Here is a 25777-nt window from a genome sequence, read left to right on the forward strand (position 1 = left end):
TCTGCACCAATGGCAGTGCCCTTTCCTACCTAGCTTGGACCAATTAGGGATAGCTAATAAATGCTCCATCAGACAGCCACATCCTGTGAATGGACTAATTTAAAAAAAACAAAAGCAAAAAAACTGCAGATGCTACAAATATGAAACAAAAACAGGAAATGCTCAAACTACTTCATCTATTTTAATGTTTTCTATTACTGACGTGGCCTTCTCCCGATTTAGGTTTTACAACACTAATTTTAAATGCTGTCTTCTTGAATCTCTCAATAAATGGCATCTTGATTTTTAACATGACTTACTCTCAATTTGATTTTGCTGACACCTGCTTGGAGGAAAGAAAGTAATTGCTAGTCAAACTCTGCACGTAATTTTAATTGGACACTAGGAGAGGAGTGCTCATCACAGATATGCCCATATTCTCCTCTTTGGGAAAATGGGGAAGGCTAATTGCTTTTAAACAAATAAATCCACGATTGACTGAGCAAATCACATGCATAATTGAGCAAACGAAGGCACTAGTAGGTTAAAACAGCAAAACACCAAAAAATTACAACTTTAAAACAGGAAGTTATTGACCCTGGTCCTTAATATCTGGTGCCTGCAGGGAGGAAATAGTGAGAAACTTTAACAAGCTGGAACTCCTCTATAAATTCCATAAATAATCTGTCCAGCAATTGAAAACAAGGTCTGTTCTACCTCAAATTAAGCCAGAAGGTATACCTCTGTCCAGACTATTTATTAATTACTGGAGATACATCTTAATCCTTTTTTAGTCTATGGCCCCCTTAAGACTCGGCTCAAAGTTTATGGGCCCCCTTCTCCTAGAAGCAGTCAAGTTTTGGTTTCTTCCATATTTCTCTCCTACCAACTACATTAAAAAAAAAGATATTTATGTTATGTGAGGTAAAAAGAAAATAAGGCTTTTACTTAAATGTGCTGTGGCCCCCAGGGTAGGGAAACATTGAGAATAGCTGCTTTAGAGCATTGGAATTCTATCAGATGACTAGGTTCGAAGTGGAAAAAAAATCAAGACAACATGGTGCAATTTTACCTGAAAACTTCCAGCGTGAAAATATTCAATTCAGGCTTTAAATCTGTTAAGATTATTTGTTCATTTTGATGTTCTTGCATAGGTTTAAACATTGTATTCACTTAATTATCATGGATTTACTTATCTTAAATACCTATAAAAGCAGCACTAATTAAAAAAACAAACATTGTGTAGTAAAGACCATGAATTTTTGAGAAGGACTTACGTGGCTACAGGGTTAGTCAGTGGAAGAGACCCTGGATCTCCACTCTCCAGGGTGGTCATGAGCCTCTTTCCTGTTGACCTGGTGAGAGAGCTGAGTTTTCTGACTAGTCTCTTAGGAGTGTTAGCAATGGAAGATGCTTCGTCCATGCAGCAGCTGTATAACTCCAGCTTCAATTCAAAATTTGGTTTCACGTCATTGCTGCAGAGAAACAGTATTTACAGAACTAAACAAACCACTATCATCATGGTCTGTTGCAAAAGTTGGAGAAAGTTACACCTCTGGATGCAAATTTCCAGAACTTGCTCATTCATTTTTGTGTTAATTCAAGATACACCAGAACATCTTATTCCTAGGTTTCTCATTACTTTTTGAAACTACAATTGAATTTTATAATTAATCTTGATTAATGACCTTTAATTTTAAAAAAAATAGTCATACAGCACAGTAACAGGCCTTTTTGCCCCCTGAGTCCATGCCGCCCAATTTACACTCAATTAATTTACAATCCCCGGTACGTTTTGACCTGATAATGCATGATGGCTGGCGATCCAAGTTTCTTTTGAGCTATAGGCAATAAAAGTGTAACACTGCATGACACCACCTGATAAGGGGCACAATGGTGTGGAATTGAGGGATAATAATGCCCACATCTACAATTAAAATCAGAGTCTAGGAGATGTTGCCATTGATTACATGGCCCTCCAAAAGATATGTGTTGCTGCAGTCTGCAGAATTAACAGTTACAAAACCCAAAGGTATTGAAAAAAAACCTAAAAAAACTCACACTCTGATACGTGAAATGCACGAGATTTAAAAAATTTAAATGCTATCCTACATGCAATTTTTAATCTTGCAGACTTTCAAAAGAAATATATGGATTATAATTTCTCAGATAATTATTTGAAAATTCCATTTTTAAAGTTATATTATTTTATCTTTTAAAAATGATTATAGTTCAATTTCAATCCCAATCTTCTGAATATATCCCAATCTAATACTTTGATATGAAAAATTATAATTTTTTTTCTTACCTCCTGGTTGGCTGACTGGGGGTAATTGAGTTTCTATTTACTTAGCCTGCTTGGATTACACCACCAGCTCGACAATGAAATGGAGGCATTTCAGCCACAGGGTCGAAGAAAGGTGAAATGCACACACTGAGATTGTTAGATCTGTGGGCACAGCTTTCCTTAGGTCACTAAGAACATTATGGGTTCACAGCTGACTGCAGAAAATGAACCTAAACCTTTGAAGTACATGATCCTTCTACCAAGGATATAATTAATTTAAAAAGGAATGCTATACAAAGAAATTGTTCATCCATCAATATTGAATGAATGAAGAGAGCTACTGATTTACCCAAAAAAATTACATAATCTAATTTCAAATACAAGAAAATATCAACAGGAAGGGGCAGCGATTAAGATGCCTTTCTTCAGAAACCACAAGGAGCTTCATTTTATTGTTCAAAGCAGTAAAACTGAGGTTAGAAACCCAGCTTCAACAGCAAAGGGAGACCAAATAGATCATTTTTACAGACCCTCTCCCCACTAATTTTGGTTAGTGCAAGAAAACACAATTCCAAGAGCTGCATCCAGTCACAGGATGGGTCACTGAAATGCTCAAGGAACTCAGCAGCTCTTTTTGGGCCTGAGTCTTTCAAGATGTGAGAAAAAAAGCAAGCGAGGAAGGGGAGGAGTACAAACCAACATACAAAAGGCATTAATTGGATACAAGAGAACAGGAGAGGAAAGTTGAGAATTGATAGGGGGAAGGGGAGGTAGTTTTTGCACTATGAAGGGAGATAGAGGGAAAAGGGAAGAGAGAGACACAGAGTTAGAGGAAAGGAAACAAGGAAAGGTTGGGGGGGGTTGCTAATGGAAACGGGAGACGTTGATGCTAACGCCATCCAGCTGGAAGGTGTTGTTCCTCCAATTTGCAGATGGTCTCAGTCTGGCAGTGCATGTCAGCAAGGAAATGGGGCAGGAAATTGAAAGGAGTTGCTACTGGGATATCCACGCTATTGTGACGGACAGTCTGTGCCGTGTCCCTCCGATATAGAAGAGACCACAACGGGAGCACCCGATACAGCAGACATCCCCCCCTCAAGACTGATCCATTTATAATTTAGATCGTGGCCGATCAATCAATGTCTTAGCTCTATTTCCCTTTCTGAACTACCCTGAGCAAACGTGGTTCTGAAGCTTTTAATTGCTCCAGCTTTGTGAGAAATACTCATCTCTGGTGGGCCAGCTCTAATTTTAAGGTTAAGCTCCCTTGCTCTGGACTGACCACTTTAGTTTCCTTCTGTCCACCCTAGTCAAATAACTTCATTGGTTCATTTCTTGTCCTTAATGTCAGGAGTATTAAGATGGGCTGACAGGGCAACAATTATCAAGTTGGAAGAAGCACCAATCTAATACATACAATTTGTCATCAGTTTATCCCTTGTAATATTCCAATCAATCTCTCTGTTACATAAGCAATATACCCTTCCATAACCAGACCCTATACAATCCCAGCTGGGTGAAGATGAATTAGATCTGGCGCATTCTTTATTTTCCAGCTTCTGTTGTGAAACCAGCAGTTATAACCCAGTCTTTGAGAAGATGGCGACAAACTACTGCCCTCTTCAACTGCTCAATCCTTTCGATGAATGGACACCCACATTGCTCTTGGGGAGGGAGTTCCAGGATTTAGACCCGACAAATGTTGACCGGCTTCATAATTTTTGAGTCTGTGCAGTTCAGAGGAGAATCTACAGATGATGGTGTTCCCATGTGAAGCCCCCTTAGATCTGATGGCAGTATTGCTGTTGAGAAGAGCAGCTAAGTACTGTTGATTATTTTTAGATGGCACACACTGCAACCTCCATGCATGAATGGAAGGATAACAATCATACAGACTGTTTATACTGGAGGGTGTTGAGAGTGACTTTAAAATTGAATTCCATCCAGACAAGTAGAGTGTTCGATGGCACTCCTTACTTGTGGAAAGGCTTTGGGGTGTCAGGATGTACAGCATCTGATCTCCTCTTGTAGCCATAATACTTCTGTGACTCATGAGGCCATTGGTGATCCCAATGGGCGACTCAATGGTAGTGACATTGAATGCCAAGGATAGATGGTTAAGTACTTTTCGAAAGGATGATTGCCTGACTTTGTATGATGTGCATATTGCTTCCCAGTCCAGCCTAAACTATCAAAGGTCTCGCTGCATTGTCGAGTTGAAAATGAAATTGAATGTCATGGAATTATCAGCAAGTCTTTCGACTTCATACCTTATGATTAAATTAAAGTCATGAATAAATGGTTAGGCCAGTACTTCTCATAGCCATTGCCATCTACCTTCATGTGTGTTACAACTCTAACCATTGGCAATTCCCACCTCCCCCCATGTTGCTCTTTGACCTCAGGCTTTCCAAGGCTCTTGTTCTTGAAGAGAGGAGCAGAGTGAGCTGCCTCAATGACCATCGCCCAGTAGCGCTAACATCTACTGTGATGAAATGCTTTGGCCGATCATGGGCAGAATTAACACGCACCTAAGCAAAGGTGAAATTCGCCGATCGTTATAATCGTTCCACAACAGTCGCAAAATTGCTGGCTCTCTACTCAGCTCTGGAACACCTCAAAAATAGCAACTCATACTTACGGCTGCTCCTCATTGACTACAGCTCAGCCTTTAACACCATTATTCTCTCAGCACTGGTCAAGAAACTACAAATTCTGGGCCTCTACACCCCACTCTGCAATTGGATCCTTGATTTCCTCATCCGAGTACAAATTAGAAACAACGTCTCCTCACTGATCATCAACACAGGTGCACCCCAAGGATGTGTGCTTAGCCCAATGCTCTACTCATTATACACCCATGACTGGGTGGCCAGGCACAATTCCCAATGCTATCTACAAATTTGACAATGAAACCACAGTTGTCAGCAGAATCATAAACGGCAATGAGGAAACGTACAGGAGGGAGATGGAGAAGCTCATTGACTGGTGTAACAACTTTGCACTCAATGTTAGCAAAACCAAGGAGATGACTGTGGACTTCAGGAGACAGTCAGGGGAACATGACCCAGTCCTCATCAAGGGGTCAGTCGTGGAGAGGGTCAAGACTGTCAAATTCCTGGGTATCAACATCTCCAAAGATTTGTTCTGGAGCCTCCATGTTGATACAACCAAGAAAAAGGCTCACCAACAGCTATACTTTGTCCACTCTTCCCTCCCCACCCATCGCCCACCCAGCACCTTCCACTGTGGTCGTAGAAGGTGTAATACCTGCACCCACACCTCCTCCCTCACCGTGGTCCAAGGTCCCAAACAGACCTTTCAGGTGAAGCGTTGCTTCACCTGTACCTCCAAAGAACTCATTTACTGCATCCGGTGCACCCTCTGTGGCCTTCTCTACATTGGAGAGACCGGTCGCAGATTAGGAGTTCGGTTCGCCCAGCACCTCCTCTCTGTCCGCAACAAAAGTGACCTCCCCGTAGCCAACCATTTCAAATCTCTCAAGCTCACACGTCTGTCCACCTAGCCTAGATTCCCCCCTTCCTCCTGTGGTGTTCCCCCCACCTCTCCACCTATCATCTCCCACCCTCACCCCCCACTTTTGTTCAGACATCTCTCATGTTCCCTCAAACCTTGATGAAGGGCTCAAGCCCAAAACGTTGATGATGTATCTTCACCTTTGCTACATAAAGGCACTGTTTGATCTGCTGAGTTTCTCCAGCATTTGTGTGTTTTTTCAACTTAACCACAGTGACAACAGAATCCTGTGTTTTACCAACAGCTATACTTTGAGAGGTGTTTTAGGAGATTTGGCACGTCACCAAGACTCTCGAAAAATTCTACAGGTGTACCGTGGAGAGCATTCTGGCTGATTGTATCACTGTCTGGAGGTGCCAACTCTCAGGACAAGAAAAAATTCCAGAGGGTCGTTAACTCGGCTTGCAACATCACAGGCACTAGACATCACTCCATTGAGATCATCTACAAGAGGTGGTGTCTTAAAAAAGCAGCCTCTATCCTAAAAGACCCCCATCACCCAAGTGGTCCTAGAAACATTTAAAGTGGGCATCAGTAACCCGATTATAAATGAGCAGGTATCATTTGAGAGCACTGATGTTGTTGCTCGAAACTGAGTAATTACTGGATTTGTCCTCCACATGATTAAGATAAAGTGGGGCTATTTTCCACATTGTCACGTCCATGACAGTGTTGTAATTGTACAGACGCTGGAGATCCAGCCTGTCATGGAGCACAGTGGAAGACTGGCTGCTTTGATGCTCAACAGGGTGAGATCGATCATCTATTAAGTGTGTCATGGTTGCAAGTGGTCCACTCTTGGGTTTAGATCTTGCATGCTGGATCTTTGTGAGGCTACTAGTATAATTGGAGCATCTTCTAGTTAGCTGTCTAATTGTCCTCTACAATTGATGATGTTATGCCAAGCTTTGATCTGATCCATTAGCTGTGAGATGGTTTTCTGTATGCTACATGTTTTACCATCCTTTAGTTTACATTTAGTTTGTGCAGCAACTTCACCAAGTGCCACCATACAAGACCTTAGATCATAGAAGCATTAATAGGCAATTCAGCCCATCGAGTCTGCCATGCCATTTTATCATGAGCTGATCCATTTATCCACTCCACCTCAATGACCATCAATCTCTGCCTTAAATATACCCAACCGACACCCTCCACAATTGCCTGTGGCAACAAATTCACTACCCTCTGGCTGAAGAAATCCCTCCACATCTCTGTTCCAAGTAGACGTCCTTCAATCCTGAAACTTGGCCCTTTTGTCCTAGGCACTGCCACCATGGGAAACATCTACTCTATCCATGCCTTTTAACATACAAACTGTTTCAATGAGATCCCCCCCCCCTCATAGGGTCTGTGCCAGAACAAGTCTCAGTAGGGGGAATTAGGGTAACCGTATGGGGTGGGGGTGGGGCGGGTGACAGTGGTGGTGGGGGTGCTGCCTTGTGCATGCCTGTGAGCTCCCTTCCAGCATCAGCATCTGGTCTTGGAGTATGTGCCCTGGACTCTTTCAGGAGCTCCCAGGTGTCCCACAGAGTCTCAGTGCTGTCTGAGGTCTATTTATCACAGAGCATGTCCGAGGATTTCTATGGCCTCCATTACCGTTGTGTGTTAGACTGCAATAAACAGTCCCAGAAGCAAGACTTTCTTCCTTCTCTACACTGCAATTCAAGTTCATTATTATGTGTCTGCACATATACAACCAGACAAACCAGCATTTCTCCAGACCATGGTGTGTGCATATGCATGTATGAACACGCACACACAATAATCACACATATACAAAAAATAGATTAAAAATACAGCTACCAGCTGCCTACCATGGACCTCCTCCGTGCACCTCCCTGACAGGTGGCAGGTAGGAAGGCAGCACAGGGGAACAGCTTCCATCAGTGCGGAGACTGAGGCCAGTTCGACAGGCCCTTGGCACCGCAGGGTGGATGCAATGACGTGGGCCGCTGTGCGGACCCTTCCCACCCGGTGCTCCTCACCCACGGCCCCAAGGATTTCTCCTGCTTTGTATTGTGAATCTTACTGTGATGCATTGTGGACAACAGGCATGCACATTTCCCTGGTGCTGGTACTAAAGAGCTGTGTGGGGGAATTATGGGTAACGAAGATGGCCATTGATCCCGCTATGACGCTAGGCTGCAGGTCACAACACTTCATTATGTGCTTCCAAGTACTCCATAATCTCATCCTTGACAATTGACTCCAACATCTTCTCAACCATTGACGTCAGGCTAACCGGTCTATAATTTCCTTCCTACTACCTCTCTCCGTTTTTGAATAGCAGGGAGACATTTGCAATTTTCGTCTCCTCCTGGATCATACCAATATCTAATGAATGCTAAAAGATCGTTACCAATGCCTCCACAATCTCTATGGCTACTTCTTTCAGAATCTGAGGGTGGAATCCATCTGGTCCGGGAGAGTTATCCACTCTTAGCCCATTCAGCTTTCTGAGCACCTTCTCCCTTGAAATAGTAACTGCACTCACTTCCCTTCCTTGATACCCTTTGACATCTGGCACAGTGCCCTCCACAGAGAAGATTGATACAAAATACTCATTTAGTTCCTCTCCCATCTTCTTATCTCCCATTATTATTTCTCCTGCATCATTTTCTAATGGACCTATATCTACTCTCACCTCTCTGTATATACTTGAAGATTTTTGTGTCTATTTTGATATTACAGTAAAACCTATTACCTGGAATTCAAGCAAGCAGTAAAAAAATTGAGGAAAGTTAAATAAATTGAAATAAATAAAAATGTACATAAAAGTTTAAAATTGTAGAAGTAAATATTCTCTGAAGTAACACATAAACCTTTGGTGAAGACGGGAGCAAATATTCAGCCAGCGGAGGACCTTGGTTGTGCTTTGCTCATAGCTGCAGCTTGAATAAAATGGCTTTGCCCAGAATGAGGAGACGGTTGATGCTGTTGGGGTGACTCTCTTAAAGTGTCTCTTTATCCCTGCTTAATAAGTGTCTTTATTAAATATATTATTAAGTATACAGGTGAAGCTTTATCTGTAAACTTGGGGGTGGCGGGGTTAATTATGACGGAGACATGGTTAGCATAGTGGTTTCGTCCAATGCTGTTACAGCGCCAGTGACCAGAACTGGAATTTAAATTTTCTAAATTATGGGAATTATTTGATTAAAGTGAACTTTAGATAATTAAGGACTACAACTCTGATTTTTTTAAAGATTACTTTATATTTTGCACTGTCTTTCGTCTTTTAAACTGTTTATTCTTAATGCTGGTGTATTATTTAGGCATTGTACGAGTGAGTCTCAAGCAACTGGAAAATTCACATATCCGCCATCTACTAATCCCCAGAAGTGCCAGATACCAAGTATTTTAGTATATTTGCTAGCCTACTCTCATACTTCATCTTTTTCCATCTTGTGAGTCTTTTAATTACCTTCTGCAAGTTTTTAAAAACTTCCCAATTGTCCGTCTTCCCATTAAGTTTTGCTTCCTTCCTTCCCTCTCTTATGCTTTTATGTTGGCTTTGACTTCCCTTGTAAGCCAAAGTTGTGACATTTTTCCATTCAAATATTTCCTCTTTTTTGGTATGTATTTATACTGCTCTTTCCTCAATTCTTGCAGAAACTCCATCCACTGCTGCTGTGCTCTTCCCTACGAGTGCCCCCTTCTAATCTACTTTGGCTAATTCCTCTCTCATGCCACTCTAATTCCCTTTACTCCACTGAAATACCAACACATCTGACTTTAGTTTCTATTTGTTAAATCTCAAATTGAACTTAATCACCTTGTGATCACTGCCCCCTAATGGTTTATTTACTCTAAGCTCACTAATCACCCCTGATGCATTACACAACACCCAATCCAGTGCAGCCCATGCACTCATCGATAAGAGGTTCAGGACTATCTGGTGCTGTTACCAGTGTTTCCTTCTACAATCATTGAACTGAGTTTAATCCTTGGCTCAATGGTAATGGAAGTATTTTCTTCCCTTCTCTTCCAAAAAGGGAAGTTACGACAGTGTGCAGGCTTTTCAAAAGGTCTCGGGAGCCAAAGGGCATCCTGAAGCTTTGGGGACGTAACCAGAGGTCAAGGAGGTGCAAGTTGGACACCCTGTGCTCAGGTTCACCACTAAACAAGAAGCCCTATGGATACGGCGGTGCTGGAGGTGGCGATTGCAAAGGAGGCAGCGAGATCCAAGGCTGCTCAATACAGGGCAAACAAATAAAATATTTTTGAGTATTTACTGGAATAAATAAATGGAATCTTGAATCTCAATTTATAAGGTTCTTTCCTTTCACAAAAAGACTGGAATTAGAAGTCTCAGATCCCTTGTATAACATGCTAAGCTCCATCATTCTAGATCGGCACAGAAGATTCCATCACATTACTTGTGAAAGAGCAATAGCGTTCTGCCCAGCGTTTTACATTTATTCACTCTTCAAACAGCACCCAAAGCAAATGATTTGGTCAATGCTGTCTCTCATGCTCTGATATCTTGCTATCCATAAATTGGCATTCATGTTTCCAATATTAAAACAGTGATGGTCCCTCAATAGTTCTCTGGCTGTATTTTCAATTAGGGTGAAATGTGAAAGCTGTGATACAGATGGGTTTTCCTTTCTTGAAAACATACAAAAAAGAAATTAAACTACCCATTTTCCTTAAATTATTAGTGCATTATACAAGAGCAAAATAAAATAATTCATAGCACTCACAAAATTATTAAGTCATCAAAGCAGATATCTGTGAGAGCCTTATCCACAATGACCATCTCTGCGTCAAAAATCTCAGCTTCAATCTTCAGCAGGCAAAACACTGCAAATCGCTGACTCCCTAGAACACAAGAAGGGGAGATTTGTGGTGGAGAATAGGTCAGGAAAAGATAGTTGTCAAAAACAAATTATATTTTTAATTACTTACGGCGCCGGTAGTTGAAGTGATCAGAGTCTTTCCACATTAATGGAATTCGGAGATCTACAATGGCAAGAAAATCAATGCAACATAATCATAAAACACAATGGAACAAACGAAAAAGTCTGTAGGCCAATTTCAAACAAATTTTACATTGCTCACAAATGCTGGGTTCTTAATGTACCTACAGTGGCAGGAGGACGTCATTCCACAATTGGATACTTCCAGCAGTGGTTCCAATTATAAATTAAAACAGTGACATTCAATAGTGACCATCATGAGTCACGGCAACTGGAGGCCATGAATCAAATCAGATGACAGGGAATCAAATGACCAGAAACAATGAAAAGGTAGGCTTAAAGAGTGCTTGAAAAGAGAGAAGCCATGAGGTTAAGCAATGAATAAAACTGCTTGGTGTCTCGGAAAGAGGAATGCAGAGGCCAGGCTAGGATCAAGACAGATACCACCAAAGGTTTTTAAATTGCAGACTGGAGTTTGGCAGGAGTGAGCCCATGCAGATAAGCATTTTAAATGCGAAGCTTTGGTGGAATTAGAAGCCAACAGAGGTCAGTGAACATACTGCCATTATACAAACAGGTCTCTGCATGTGACAATGGAGGGTTTAGGATGAAACTATTTATGGGGATTGGATGGTTGTCCATGACAGCATGAAACATTTGCTTCAAAGCTATTAAAAACATCCATGAGCTGACTGTTGGATAACGCAGAGCTAGACATATACAGGGAAGATGATGTAAGTGGCCTTTGTAACTGCAGAAGCAAAGTAGAAGTGTAATAAATTACAGCACCAGTTATTGCAACTTTTCCAGAACATGGTGTGCGCTCTTTTGTCTCAGCATCCAAAGATCTGTGGGGGGGGGGGGGGGGGAAAGAGAACAAATATTAAACATAACCTCAAGAATATTAACTGGAAAGAAGGAGCTGCTCACATCCAGCTCAAACATGCAGCAATGCGCCATAGAGTAGGGTAGAAGAGAAAAAAGCTGACATGGGAAAGGGTTGAGGGTAGCTCTCTTGTCTATGATTTTATGACGTGAACCATTCCTAACAAGTCACAGTCGTGCAATTACACAAAGCCTTTTTAAATTCTTCAAGAATAAAGGGATATTTGTTTCCTTGGCATTAAATGAGTCAGACCTTGAGGCAGTTTTATAAAAAAGGTTTTCTAAATGCATTATTCCTTTTTCAAACATCAAACAGATTGCATTTTTCACAGATATATTACTTGGTTTCTAATTTTATATATATATATATATATATTTTTTTTTTCAGATATATAGTTTAAAATAATACATTTTATCTCCAGTCTCCAAGATTTATGTTAGCAGATCTTTGGCTTGGCTTCGCGGACGAAGATTTATGGAGCAGTAATGTCCACGTCAGCTGCAGGCTCGTTTGTGGCTGACAAGTCCGATGCGGGACAGGCCGACGCGGTTAGCAGATACTAAACCAGCAAACATAAAGTGGTATTTTGATCAAACAAAACTGTCTACCAGACTACCACAACTCATATTTTAAGACGGCTATCTGGCCTTTTAAAATTATGTGCAAGCAGTAAACAAGTTGATGGACAGGGCATGTTGAAGATAAAACAAATTAGTTTATGGAACTCAGCAGGTCAAGCAACATCAGTGGAAGAAAAGGAACAGCTGATGATTCAGATGACTCTTCAAAATGGAAGTTTATTGAAATATACACAAGTACAATGAACAAATGCACTGAAATTCTTGCTTGCTGCAGCTAGACAGACACACATAATGCACTCACGTAAAATAAGTACAAAGAAGAAAGTCTGCAGATGATAGGGTCGAGTGTAATATATAAATGTTCTGGAGACAAAAGTAGTGAAGAAGCTCAACAGGAAGTAAAAGATCTCTTTCTTTCCCTATCTCTGTCTCCTTTCCTTCCTCATCCTATCAGAGAGCTACCTTCAACCCTCTCCCACATCAGCTTTTTTTCTTCTATCCTCCCACCTGTATCCACCCATGACTTGTTAGCCTGTGCTTCTCCCCTTATTTTTTATCCAGTCTCCTTCCTGTTTGTGCTTACAGCCAACGAAGGGCTCAGACCCGAAGCGTTAGTTACCCTCAATTTCCTATGGATACTGCGTGACCTGCTGAACTTCTTCACCACTTTTGTGCATTGCCCAAGTATAAATTAAATAACCACAAGGAAAACAAAAAGGTAATAAATATAAAAAGATAGACAAATAAATATTTACAATCGCAGTCAATGCAAAACATATCAAGAAACAAAATGGAAATAGAGAAATTAAGGAACTGACATTCAGTTCCAACTTACCGCCGCGATACTTTGGCCAGGATCTGATCCTCAGAGTGCTTCTGTAACTCAGCCTGGTAACAGGTTATGTGGGCGTTGCAGGTCAGCAGATTTTTGATAGCATGTACCACCTGATCCCGCTGGGTAGATGCAGCAAGAAGTTTGTAGGTCCCTTCCTGCATCCGACTTTCAAAGTTGAGTTTCTCTTGGATATCAGACACCTACAAGTTGACAAAGATTATCTGATAGAATACGAGAGATTGACCTTGCATCTATTTAGCACTTTTCATAAACTTGGGACTCCCAAGACATTTTACAAACAATTCTATACATTCTGAAATGCAGTCACTGCAGCATTACAGTATCCAAATTACACACAGGAAAATCCCACAAGCTGCATAACAACTATCGTCTGAATTCCACTATCATCTCCTTTGTCTTGTCCACGTTGAAACTCAGATGATTATTCTCACACTTTTTCACAAAATTTTCCACCTCTTCTCTGTAGACTCATCGTTGTTGCTGATGAGGCCAAAAATATCACGTCAATTGCAAACAATGACTCTATTGGAGATGGACTTAACTTCTTTTCCTACCTGGACTACCCCGAGTGAAAAAATTGCCTCCAGTTTTTTCACAAGGTCTACTCCCACTTTAAACCTGCATCCTATAATTCTAAATTCATCTACCCAGGGAAAAATACTGTTAGCATTCATCTTAACCATGTTCATTATGATTTTATAAACCACCATAAGGCTCCTATGTTCAAGGGAATAAAGAATCAGCTGTACAAAGTCCCAATAATTTATTTCAGTCCTATCTAAATAAATATTCAATAAAGACCTATCTATCCTTGTAAAGTTCCTCAAAAATTTTTAAAGATTTGAATTTTATAGTCAGGAAGTTTTTATGGAAAGATAAAATGGTAAGAATGTCTTTACAAAAATTAACGTGGAAATATGAACTGGGAGGTTTACAACTTCTGAATTTTCAAAATTATTATAATGCAACACAATTAAAGTTTATTAATAGAATGTTTGATTTGGAAAGTCAATTGATTTGGGCAGACATTGAATTAAATAGAATTAATTAGAATGAGATCAATTTATACATAAATGGAATTTGAAATTGTTGTGCAAGTATAATTCACCAATTTTTATATATTTGATGGAAATATGGAATAGGATAAATGAAGAAATAGGTACATATGGTAAAGTTTCTGGGAAGATACCTTTGTATCAGAATAAACTTTTTTCCCTTTACAGATAATAATCAACTTTTGAAAATATGGGATAAAAAAGGAATTAAAATTGTACATGATTGTTATGAAGTAGGTTATTTTATTTATTGTCGAAGAATGAAATATGAAATACCATCAAATACTCTTTTTTGTTATTATAAAGTTAGATCTCTGTTATTGGATCATTTTGGGAATACTTTGAGGTTACCTAAACAGACTAAATTTGAAATTTTAATTATGGAAGGTAGGAAAAAAAGATTTATATCTGAAATGTATGCATTATTAGATTTACCAAAATCCAGGTTAAAAAGATTTAGGAATAAAATCTACTCGAGGATTGGATAAATTTGAGTAAAGTTAGTATGAGAAAAATTGTGAATATAAGATATAGATGAGTTCATTATAATTTTATACAACAATTATATTTAACTCTCAAGAAATTAAATAGATATAATTTACTTTCCACAGATTTATGTTTTAGATGTCAGAAAGAAACAGGAACTTTTTTACATTTTACATGGCTTTGTGATAAGGTAAAATCTTTCTGGACGCGATTTAAGGAACTTTTACACGATATTATTAAAGTTAAACTTATAGTGGACCCGTTAATATTTTTGTTAATATTAAAAAGATTTGTTTGGAATTAAGATTAAATAAATTTCAAATAGCATTTTTGAGATTAGCATTAGTGAGAAAATGTATTGCGATTACTTGGAAAAATGATATCGATTTAATTTACATAGATGGCATACAGAATTGAGATCTTGTATACCATTGGAAAAAATAACATAATTTACAAGATAATTATCTTTTTTTAATCAGAAAGTTTGGAGCCCTTATTTGGACTACATGGGTTTAAAATTTTGAATACTTCAGCCTCGTTGTGGTGGAAGCACCTCAGTCCACAGCAATTGTCTATGTTATTGTAGTTTACATCTCCTTTTTTTAAAATTATAGAATCTATCACTGTAACAAGCTCAGCCACTTTCCAACCTTTGGATAGAAGTAATAACAGAACTAATAAAAACGTTTAATTTGCCTGATCTAGTTTTGGCAAAACTGAACATCTGCAGTTTTATTGATTTGCCATTAGATGGTGCCAACACACTGAATACTACGAACAGGGCACTGTGTGTTGGGGAACCAAAACAACTGCAGATGCTGGAATCTTGACCTCAACAGGCCAGTCAGCATCCATGAGTAAAAATGGTCTGTCAACATTTGGTTTGGTATCTTTTATCAAAACTAAGAGAGGAAGGGGTGAGACCTCAGAGAGAAAAACAATTAATTTCATTTGTCTTAAATGGGCAGCTGCTGGTTCCAGATTCTCCCAACAAAATCCTTTCCATTTCCACCCTATCAAGACCCTTCCGGATTTTACATGTTTCAGTCTGGTACCTTCCTACTCTAAGCTTTAGCTGATAAAGTCAAGCCTGTCCAATCTTTCCTCACAAGACATTAGTGGGGATCTTCCAGTTACAACGCATTTCAATTCTCTGCCCCATTCCCACGCTGACATGTCTGGCTGTTGTCTCATGTACTGCCAGTCTGACACCATCTGCAAATTGGAGGCTCAATATTTTGCATGGGCACCCTCCAACCGAATGGCATTAGCATCAACTTCGCTAGTTTCCATTAGCCCCACACCCGTATCTCCCCTTTCCCTATTTCTCCTTTCCTCTAGCTTGGTTTCTTTTTCCCTTTGTCTCTGCTCCTCCAGTTCTGCATTCAAAGCCCCTCCCTCTCCTGATCAATTCTCACCTCTCCTTTCCAGTCCTCCTTTCACCATTTGTCTGTTGGCCTGTGCTCCTCTCCTTGCCCTTTCTTCACTTCTCCCCCATCCTTTTTATTCGCGTGCCTGCTTGTCCCGCATCGGACTTGTCAGTCACCAACGAGCATATATATATGAAATATATCTTTACCACCTCTAGGCACTGCAAGAACTGCTGAGTTCCTTCAGCATTCTTGTGTTTTTAATCTCAAGACAACCCACTCATTCCCAGATTAATTAATTAAATCTCTTCTGCATTTACATCTTTCCTTAAATAAGAATATTGCACACACCACTTCAAGCATAACCTCAATATTTTTACACTCAATTCCTTTATCATGAAAAATGAGTTCGTTTACCCAATTGCTTGCCAAATCTGCATTTTAGCCACTTGTGAATTGCATGGCAAGAGTTGCATACCCCTCTTCATTCCAGAACTCTGCAATCTCTCATTTATCTTCAATATAACCATATAACCATTTACGGAGCGAAAACAGGCCATGTTGGCCTTTTATTTTTCTTGCCATAATGGCCAATTAATCATTTTTCCACATTATAATCCAGACTCTTGATCATTAAATTAAGCTATCTATATTCCTCCTAATGTTTATTGGTCACAAAGTACCTAGTACAGTAGGAAGGGTTCATCTGCAAACAAACTAACATTTCATCTCTAACAACACAAACACCTGTGTGTAAAAAAAATTAGAATATATTGCAATGTAAAGGAAGATCATTTAGCCCCAAGCAAAGGCAGCACGAGAGCTCTGTTCATCCAGGAGCTTGATGGTTGCAGGGAAGAGATGGTTGGTACCTGCTAACGTCATGCTTAAGGCTTCTCGTGATGGATTTTTCAGTACTTTGGCTGACTAGGTAGTGGGAGATGTAAATGGAGTCCATAGCAGGGAGGTGAGTTTTTGTTTTATTTTCTAGGCCGCATTCATTACCTTTAGCAGCATTCTGATCTTGGGCAGAACAGCTCCCAAGCTACACTGTGATGAATGCAGCAATGTTTTCGCTGGCACACCTGTGGAAGTTGTTGATGGGAACAAGCAGAACTTCAGTTTTCCAAGTAGAGGTGTTGGTGTGCTTTCTTAACTATTGCATCAATGTGCTTGCCCCACGTTACATCATTAGATATTTATTCTTTAAGAACTTGAAAGTTATCTACTCTTTCAACTTCATTGCCATTATGTGAATTGGGGTGTTTATCATCCCCTTAAGTCAATGTTCAACTCCTTTGTCTTATTGACATCGAGTGTTTATCTTGGTATCATGTCACTAGATTTTCAATATCTCTCCAGTATTGTCTCATTGTTATTTTATTACCAGCCCACTACTGTGAAGTATATTATCCTACCCCACCTTTACGTTATAAATAGATTTAGCAACATCATGCCGTCTCCATCCAATCATCTGAGCAAGTTGTTAAAAGTTTGGGCCTCAGCTCTTGACGCACCTCTCATTACATGTTGCCAAGCAGAAAAAGATTCATACACTTGCTCTCTTGTTTTCTGTCACACAAGCTATTCATGCCAGGTTATTACCTCCTACACCATGAGCTTTTATTTCCCACAGTAACTTTTGACAGAGTGCCTTCTAGAAATCTTAGTACATTCCCTTTTATCCACTTCATGTGTTACTCCTTCAATAATGAAGCTTCTGGTTGCCAAGGAATAAATACAGTTTGTATCAAGATCAAAGATATACTTTGGCTGTTCAATAATTATTTGAGAAAATTGCTCACAGGTCCAGAGGGCTGATAAATCAGATGCTGTGGAGGTGAGATGAGACTTGCTAGTCTGGTACAACCTGGATGTCATCAGGGTGCACAATGGATCTTGTGCTGCACTTTCAGATGGTTTAAACAGTAAGGTGCACCTTAGGAAAAGGAGTGCCTAAGGAGAGATACTTGAAAGACACCATGACAATGGCATGAGAGTGGGAAGGGAAGCTATTGTGTGCTATTGTCTAATAATAGAAAGACAGCCAATCATATCAATGGCGATAGGTACATTGAGGAGAACTGAGAGAATGCACCACACCCACCAGAGGGAGCAGATGAATGGGACCATCTCCCAAGTAGACATAGATACCCAATGAGCAATTTTCATTGCACAAAACTGATCTGCATTAAATTTCCATCACTACAGGTACATGATCCTTTATCCGGACATCTAAAATCCGGAAAGCTCCAAAGTCCGGTAAGCGGGGAGAGAGGCGGCCGGGGCACCAGTGCTTGGGGGAGGCGGCCGGGCGACTGGAAGTGGGTGGGGGTGGATATGGCAGCACAATTTCCGAAATCTGGTGGGCTTTCCGAAATTTGGAAAAATCCGAAATTCGGAACACACTGCCCCCAAGGGTTCCGGATAGTGTACCTGTACTGTGAAAAGACACCTTGCCTCCTCTCAGCACCTCACCAGATGATTTACCTGAGAATGGAACTGCTTCAAAAACAGGATGAGGGTGCATGTTAACTATTTGCCTTTTCACGTCATGGAACCTCAACACACAATTTAACTGTTCTGTTAAATCCATTAGGATAATTGTGACCCCACAGTAGAAATTCAGCAGTATTTTTCGGAAGTAAATATGTCATCACCACAGTTAATTTCTTCATGATATTCAGATTTCCATCATCTTCATGTGCAACCTTCTTAATGTTATATAGAACATATTAGCACAGTATAGGCCCTTCAGGCCACGATGTTGACCCATATATAGCTACCAAAAAAATGAAAGCTCATCCAAGAGTCTCTTCAATGTCTCTATTGTACCAGCTTCCACCACTACCCCAGCAATATATTCCAGGCATCCACAACTCTATGTAAAAATCTTATCCCTAATGTTTTCCCTAAATTTTCCTCCCTTCACTTTCCTCCTGGACAAATGAAGCAGTTTAAAAACTCTCCAACTTCATTGGATGAATAAGATTGATTCAATAATTGCACAAGAATCCTCAAAAATTGTCAGAACATTTTGGTTTAAAACAAAATGTTCAGGGTTTTTATTTCCCCTGTAATCGGCTCCACCGCACTTCCACTGAAATTGCTGGGAGCAGAAATTAGCATGGTTAAGAGGTTTGGTTAAGGATTATAATGGTTCTTTTTCAGATATGTCAGGTTGCTACAGCTGGGGTGTCACAGAAATCAATGTTAAGCCCCCACAGGCAAACTTGCAAACCATATTAGAAGGAAGGTCATGGTTTACCGACTTTATAAAGCGAAGTGAGAAAATAAGTTATGAGGGTTCAAAGGGATATCAATGGTTGGATGAGGAAATGGCCAATGGAGTAAAATGAGGAATTTTTAATTAAAAAAAAAATTTAGACATACAGCACAGTAACAGCCCACGAGTCCATGCTGCCCAATTAACCTATGTTTTGAATGGTGGGAGGAAACCAGAGCCCCCGGGGAAAACCCACATAGAAACGGAGAGAACATACAAACTCCTTAAAAGCAGCGCGTGATTCGAACCATGGTCCCGATCACCAGTGCTGTAAAGGCATTGCACTAACTGCTACACCAATTGTGTCGCCCCCTAATAATGTGAGCTACTGCACTTTCCTAGGAAAAATCATTTTCAAATACTGTACAAGAAGTGAATGTAAGCCACAGAGGGATATTGCTTTGTGATACACAGAAAGTAAACGCAAGTAAAGGAAGCAGGCAGTTAGGAAGCTAAATGAGGCATGGCCTGAGTAGCAAGGGCATTCAAGATTCAAAGAATATGGAAAGCTACTTGCAACTGCTTTGTGCCAGGACAACAACCTATCCCTCAGCAAGACTAAGGAGCTGGTTATAGAGGGGAGGAGCCCTCTCCCCTGCCCAGATTAGGCGGAGATGGTGGGCAACTTTAAACTCTGATGAGTAAACAATTGACCTGCCCTGGTCCAGCCAGGTAGAAAAAAAAAATGTCCGGGGAAATGTGGCAGGTCACCTGCCTCCCTCAACAGATGTACCACAGCTTGGTCCTGGAAACTGGTTTCCCCAAGACTACAAGAAAATGGAGAGTTGTGAATGCAGCTCAGGCCATCTCACAACCTCTTCCTAGTGCCTTGGAATAGCAGTCAATATATTACAAGAAAATTCACGAGTGTGAAATCACACAACACTAGGTTCAAGGACAAATTATTTCCTGCCATTATCAGACTCCTGAATGAACGTCACAAAAGTAAAACTATATCGACATTGCTCTGTCCGAACTGATCTCTCTCTGTAACTCCTGCTCTCCATTATTTTATATTCTGTGCTATGTAGCTCATAAAACTTTCTTACTTCACTTGGTGCAGTGAGAATGTGAATGCTACTATACCTTGTTCCCTTCCCCCTTCCCACCAATCGCTCTCTTGGCATCTGGATCTAGGACATTTTGGCCTCCACACTTTGGTGCCCATCATATCCCAGGGCTACAAATGTTTTTTTGCCAAAATGTCCAGTTGCCAAATGTCTGTCGCCAAAATGTGGGTGCCAAAATATCTGGCACCAAACTTCAGATGCCAAAATGTCCAATTCCATTGAAACCTCTCCCTGAAGCCACAGGAGGTGCTTCACTTGCACCCACATCTCCTCCCTTACCACCATTCAGGGGCCCAAACAGTCCTTCCAAGAAACTCTTTACTTGTGAATTTGCAAGGGTCATCTACTGCATCCAGTGCTCCTGCTGTGGTCTCTTCTACATCAGAGATAATGGACGCAGAGTGGAAGATCACTTCATTGAGCACCTCGGCTCTGTCCGCCACAATATCAGTGATCTCCCAGTGGCCACCCCTTTCAATTCCCCGCCCCATTCCCACGACAACAGGTTTGTCCACGGTCTCGTGCCCTGCTTGAATGAGACCACCTGCAAATTGGAGGAACAACACCTCATCTGCCGCCTGGGCACCCTCCAACTGGATGGCATTAAGAGTGATTTGTCTGGTTTCCTTAGGCCAACATGCCCCACCCCCTCTTCCCTTACATCTATCCTCTTGCTCTCTTTCTTCCCTCGGTCTTCTTTCCCCTGGCTCTGCTTCCAGAGCCCTAAACCCCTATCCCGCTCCAGTGAATTCTCATCTTTCCTCTCTCCTGTGTTCCATCTATATCCAATGAGCACCTTCTGTCTGTTACTCTGCACTCCTCCTCCTGCCTATTCTACCCTCCCCAGCCTTTTCATTCAGGCCCCTGCCTGCTTTCCACTCCCACCCTGAAGAAGGGCTCAGACTCAAAAGCCTGGTTACACGCCTTGACCTCCCGTGGACGCTGCGAGATCTGCCGAGCTCCTCTGTGCTGTGATTGTGGCTTAAAAAAAAGCACCGTGGAGCTCGGCAGGTCTCGCAGCGTCCACGGGAGGTCAAGGTGTGTCACCAATCTTTCAGGTTTCATCACCAGACCCTTAAACCTGTGTTTACAGCAGGTGGGACAGCTCCTTCTGGGTCTGAGGATTTTGCCAAGACCAATTTGCAAGTCTTGCATTGCACCCATCCAGGTATTTGGACAAAAGTAATGAAAGACAAGAAATGCAGATACTGGAATGTCCAGCAAAGAATGAGTGGCTGGAAGAACTGAAGGTCAAGACAACATCCACGGGCAGGAAGTGACAGCCAATGTTTGGATCGGGGCATTTTTAAGATTGCACAGAGACAGGGAGGGACAAAGGAAGATGGTTCAGTCAGAGGTTGAAGGGAGCCCCTGTGAAACGTTGGCTGAACACCAACAGTCAGAGAGAAGGACCGGAGGCTCTGATGAGGGGGAGCCCCTGCGGGTGGGGGCTCAGACCGGTCGCACCGACCCGGCCCAAGGCTGCAGATGGCCCGGGTGTTTCGTGCACCGAGTCGTTCGTGGGCGGCCAAGGCCGCTGAAGCCACTCACCCTGCGCTCGGACCCCATGCTCGCGCCGCAGGAGCCCGGGGCCGGGCCAACGTTCGAATCTCGCGCGCCTCTCGGGTCGCCGGCTTCCGGGCGGGAATATGCCAAGGGCGGGCGGTGCATTTGCAACCTGTCTCGCCAATCCCCGCACTTCACTCATGCAACTGGGGATTCACGTCGGCTCTTCTCCCCACCCCCTCCCAAAAATATTCCTATTCCACCAGAGGGAGGGGGCAGATGTTAAGCGACGCTGCAAACGGTCTCCCCCGCTGCAAGACGGGAGTGGAAAGACGGAGACATGGTTTAACCAGCAGCAATCCGGGGTGGCGTGGATGTTCCTGCAAAATCCCGCTGGGACGATGCAATTTGAAACGCAGCGCGACCTGCAGATTTAAATCATCCAATGCAAGCACAAATTGCAGGAATAAAGCCAAGGTTTCAGTCCCATGCCCTCTTATCAGACCTAGTTAAATGGTTTCTCCCTCCAAGGTTGCTGCTACCCTTCTATTTCCAGTACCTACATTAAAAATAAATAAACCATGGGCTTGATTTTTCTTTCTGCAATTCGCCGTGTAAGGTCGCAGGGACGACCCAGACGCAGCAAACCAATCGACTACCCCCCACCCGTCTACCAATACCACACGTGGCGCGTTGTCACTTCAAGGCTGTGGGTGTCTGAAAAGAAGGACGATCTTCAAAGGATTCAAGCCCTTTAACGTTGGTTGTGTATCGAAGTGCGGTGCAACACTTTAACACATGCATTTAACACTGGTTGGCCTGAACCCCCCCCCCCCAATCCTGGGACTCCCCCCACCCCAATTCTGGGACTCCCTCCCCCAATCCTGGGACACCCCCCAATCCTGGGACTACCCCCCCAATTCTGGGACACCCCCCAATCCTGGGACACCCCCAATCCTGGGACTACCCCCCCAATCCTGGGACACCCCCAATCCAGGGACTCCCCCCCAATCCTGGGACTCCCCCCCAATCCTGGGACTCCCCCCCAATCCTGGGACTCCCCCCCAATCCTGGGACTCCCCCCTCCCCCAGGATCCCCAAGAAAGGTCGCCCAATCCCCTCCCTCAGTCCTGCCTTGGAATTGGACCAACAACATGGGAGATTATGCCTGTAAATTTATAGTGATTAAAGTCTATTAATCTCGACTTCTGTGGGGTCTAAACGAGAGCCCCACGAGGTGCTCTTGTGAGAAGTCTTCGGCTGTTGCAGGTGAATCAGGGGAACAGCATGTCCAAAGTTTTTCTCACCTTCAGCGTCGTGTTGTGTCGCTGTGGATTTGTTATTCTCTGTTTGCGGAGAGTCAGGAACAACTGGCTTTAAAATGAGGGGAAAAATTCAAAGGGGGCGAATTGGGTAAACTTATACCTCTCATTTTGTTCATTTTAGATTGGTCACAGTGTTTGAGCTACCGAAAGAAAATAGACACACACACCGAGAGCAGTTCAGTTTATACAAATGTTTATTACTAATTCAAAAGCTGATTTCACACTACAATATGCAAGCCCTTCCCAACTATACTTATCAACGCTTGGACTGGTTGTTATATAGAGAATTTAGGTTAAAAAGACTTAAGTTAAAATGTGATGATTAATCATAAACAGGGAAGCCAGAACGGACAGAGAGTTTACTAGCAGTCAAGGACAGAAGGATCTGCTGAATATGTTTTTTTAAACCTATCTTTTCATGGTCATAGTGAGAGACATGCAGGAGACAAAGGATTGATAAGAAGTGTGAGAAACAGAATTTAGTGAATGTAGAGTTCACAGCGTACGTAACGAACGTGATAATTAATAATGCAGTTATACTTAGAATGTTTTTGTAATACTAACCAATTAAAACAGTATTAATAAGAAGGGGAAGGGCAAATAATAAGGGTATAAAAATCAATGCACTGTATGTATCGGGGCTTAACTGGTGATAAACCAGTTGAGTCCAACTCTGCAGACTTGTAAATAAAGCTTGTCGTGTCATCAGTTTTAAAGAGACTCATGTGTGAGAAGTTTTATTTCTGACAAATGGGGGCTCGTCCGGGATCTACACTCCGGCCGTGAGGGGAGGCGAGAAGAGGGACATCGGAGGCGGTGCACCCCGCTGAGTTCAGCGGCTCCTAGTCCCTTGCTCGTCACTTCGGGCGGCTTAAGCGAGTGGTATCCGGACAGGGTGACACGACAAGACGGAGAGGAGAAGGGTGACGGTTCAATCCCCGGGAAGACACCGGTAAGTGACGACTTACGATTGTGGTGTGGGGATTGGGTAACAGGTGTAACGGGATACACCTGTTTGGATAAAAACCTAACGGAATAGATTAAGTATAGATCTTTTGTCGTGGTGTGAGGACCCTGTCGCGGGACTCTAGGATAGACCCCAGGGAAACCTCGGCGGTAACCGAAGGAGGGACAGCACCTCCGACGAAGTGCCGAGAAGAGAGGGGTCAACCCCAGGAAAACCTCAGCGGTAACCGAAGGAGGGACAGCACCTCCGACGAGGCGTCTGAGAGGAAGGGAGTAGGGTCCAGAACGAGAGGGTCCTCAGCAACGATAAACAGATCTAGGTGGGAAAATGGGAGGATAAAAATCTAAGGGCTCGTCTGAAAATTCAGGACAATTCCTGGGAGTACCCCTTGACAGCCCTTTGGGGAGAATGTTTGAAAATTGGGATAGTAAAAGATATCGGGACAAAAACAAGAAAAAGATGGTCCAATATTGTCTCCTTTGGTCAAAACAACCTATTAAAGGTTCCTCGGTCTGGTGGCCGAAATTTGGATCTGATGAGGATTGGGTTAGACAAGCATTAAACATATATGTAAATTCGAGACCAAAGGTGAATCAAGAAGAGTCAGCATATGCATTTTGTTGGGTTCCCTGGCCAGGATCCTTAACAGAATGTTTTAAATTGAGGGTAGCAGGAGAAAAGAAATGGGAACCTCTGGACAACCTTCCCCCTCCTTATATTCCCCCGGTGCCTACTGCGCCCGAGGAAAGCTTATTACCGGAGGGGAAAGGTGATGAATCTGATTGCCCCAAAGGGGGCCGGGAAAAAAAGGATGAATTAAGGGAGTCGGACCCTAAACTTCCACCGGTAAACCGACCCTGGACAAGATCCCAGACTGGTCCAGGACCATCAAAGTTTTCAATAAACCTAAATCCCCTGAGAGAAGTTCCTATGGGAGGACCGGGAGGGGGAACGGGATATGTGAATGTTCCCCTAACTAGTACAGAGATGCGGGGATTTAAGAAAGAAATGAAAAAGTTATTGGAAGATCCTATAGGACTGGCTGAACAGCTTGACCAATTCTTGGGACCAAACACATATACGTGGGAAGAGATGCAGGCAATAATGGGAACATTATTTTCACCCCAGGAGAGGCAGATGATTCGACGGGCTGCCCTCCTCATGTGGGAATATGAACAACCTGGGGACCCTAGACCCCATGAACAAAAATATCCCTTAAATGAACCCAGGTGGGACAAATGAACACCCGAGGGATTGGCAAGTATGAGACAATATAGAGAGTGGACAATTAAAGGGATACGAGAGGCTGTGCCAAAGGGTCACAATTTTACCAAGGCATTTGGGAACCACCAGGGGAAAGACGAGTCCCCTACTGATTTTTTGGAGAGGGTGATAAAGAATGTCCAACAGTATGCTGGTGTGGACCCTAGTACACCAATGGGTGAACAGCTTATTCGAATTGAATTTGTTTCCAAATCATGGCAAGACATTAGAAAGAAACTAGAAAAGGAGGAGGACTGGAGTGAAAAACCCCTAAGTGACCTGTTAAAAAAGGCACAAAAAGTATATGTGCAGAGAGAAGAAGAAGATCAAAAGAGGGCGACAAAGGTTATGGTACAGACTATCCGACAGATGAATGCTGAATCCAGAGGGGAAAGAAA

At 42.2% G+C, this 25777-nt stretch overlaps 1 protein-coding gene across 5 annotated transcripts in view; it reads right to left on the reverse strand.

The window, feature by feature from the left end:
- Positions 1-22260, reverse strand: part of LOC138744491 (rhotekin-2-like) — a 56593-nt gene extending 34333 nt beyond the window's left edge. The window contains exons 1-6 of one of the 5 annotated variants that reach the window (XM_069900754.1): positions 21870-22191; positions 13031-13230; positions 11518-11576; positions 10718-10771; positions 10513-10630; positions 1257-1454 (exon numbers count right to left, since the gene is read on the reverse strand). In XM_069900754.1, coding sequence (XP_069756855.1) covers positions 1257-1454; positions 10513-10630; positions 10718-10771; positions 11518-11576; positions 13031-13230; positions 21870-21989 — 749 coding nt within the window. In that variant the 5' untranslated portion in view covers positions 21990-22191. Of the gene's footprint in view, positions 1-1256; positions 1455-10508; positions 10631-10717; positions 10772-11517; positions 11577-13030; positions 13231-17767; positions 17852-21869 lie in introns of those variants that run through there. The other 4 variants (XM_069900755.1, XM_069900756.1, XM_069900759.1 and 1 more) reach the window with 4 other exon arrangements.
- Between the last annotated feature and the right edge of the window lie 3517 nt (positions 22261-25777).

Source organism: Narcine bancroftii, chromosome 10, assembly GCF_036971445.1.
Source record: "Narcine bancroftii isolate sNarBan1 chromosome 10, sNarBan1.hap1, whole genome shotgun sequence".
NCBI classification, from domain to species: domain Eukaryota; kingdom Metazoa; phylum Chordata; class Chondrichthyes; order Torpediniformes; family Narcinidae; genus Narcine; species Narcine bancroftii.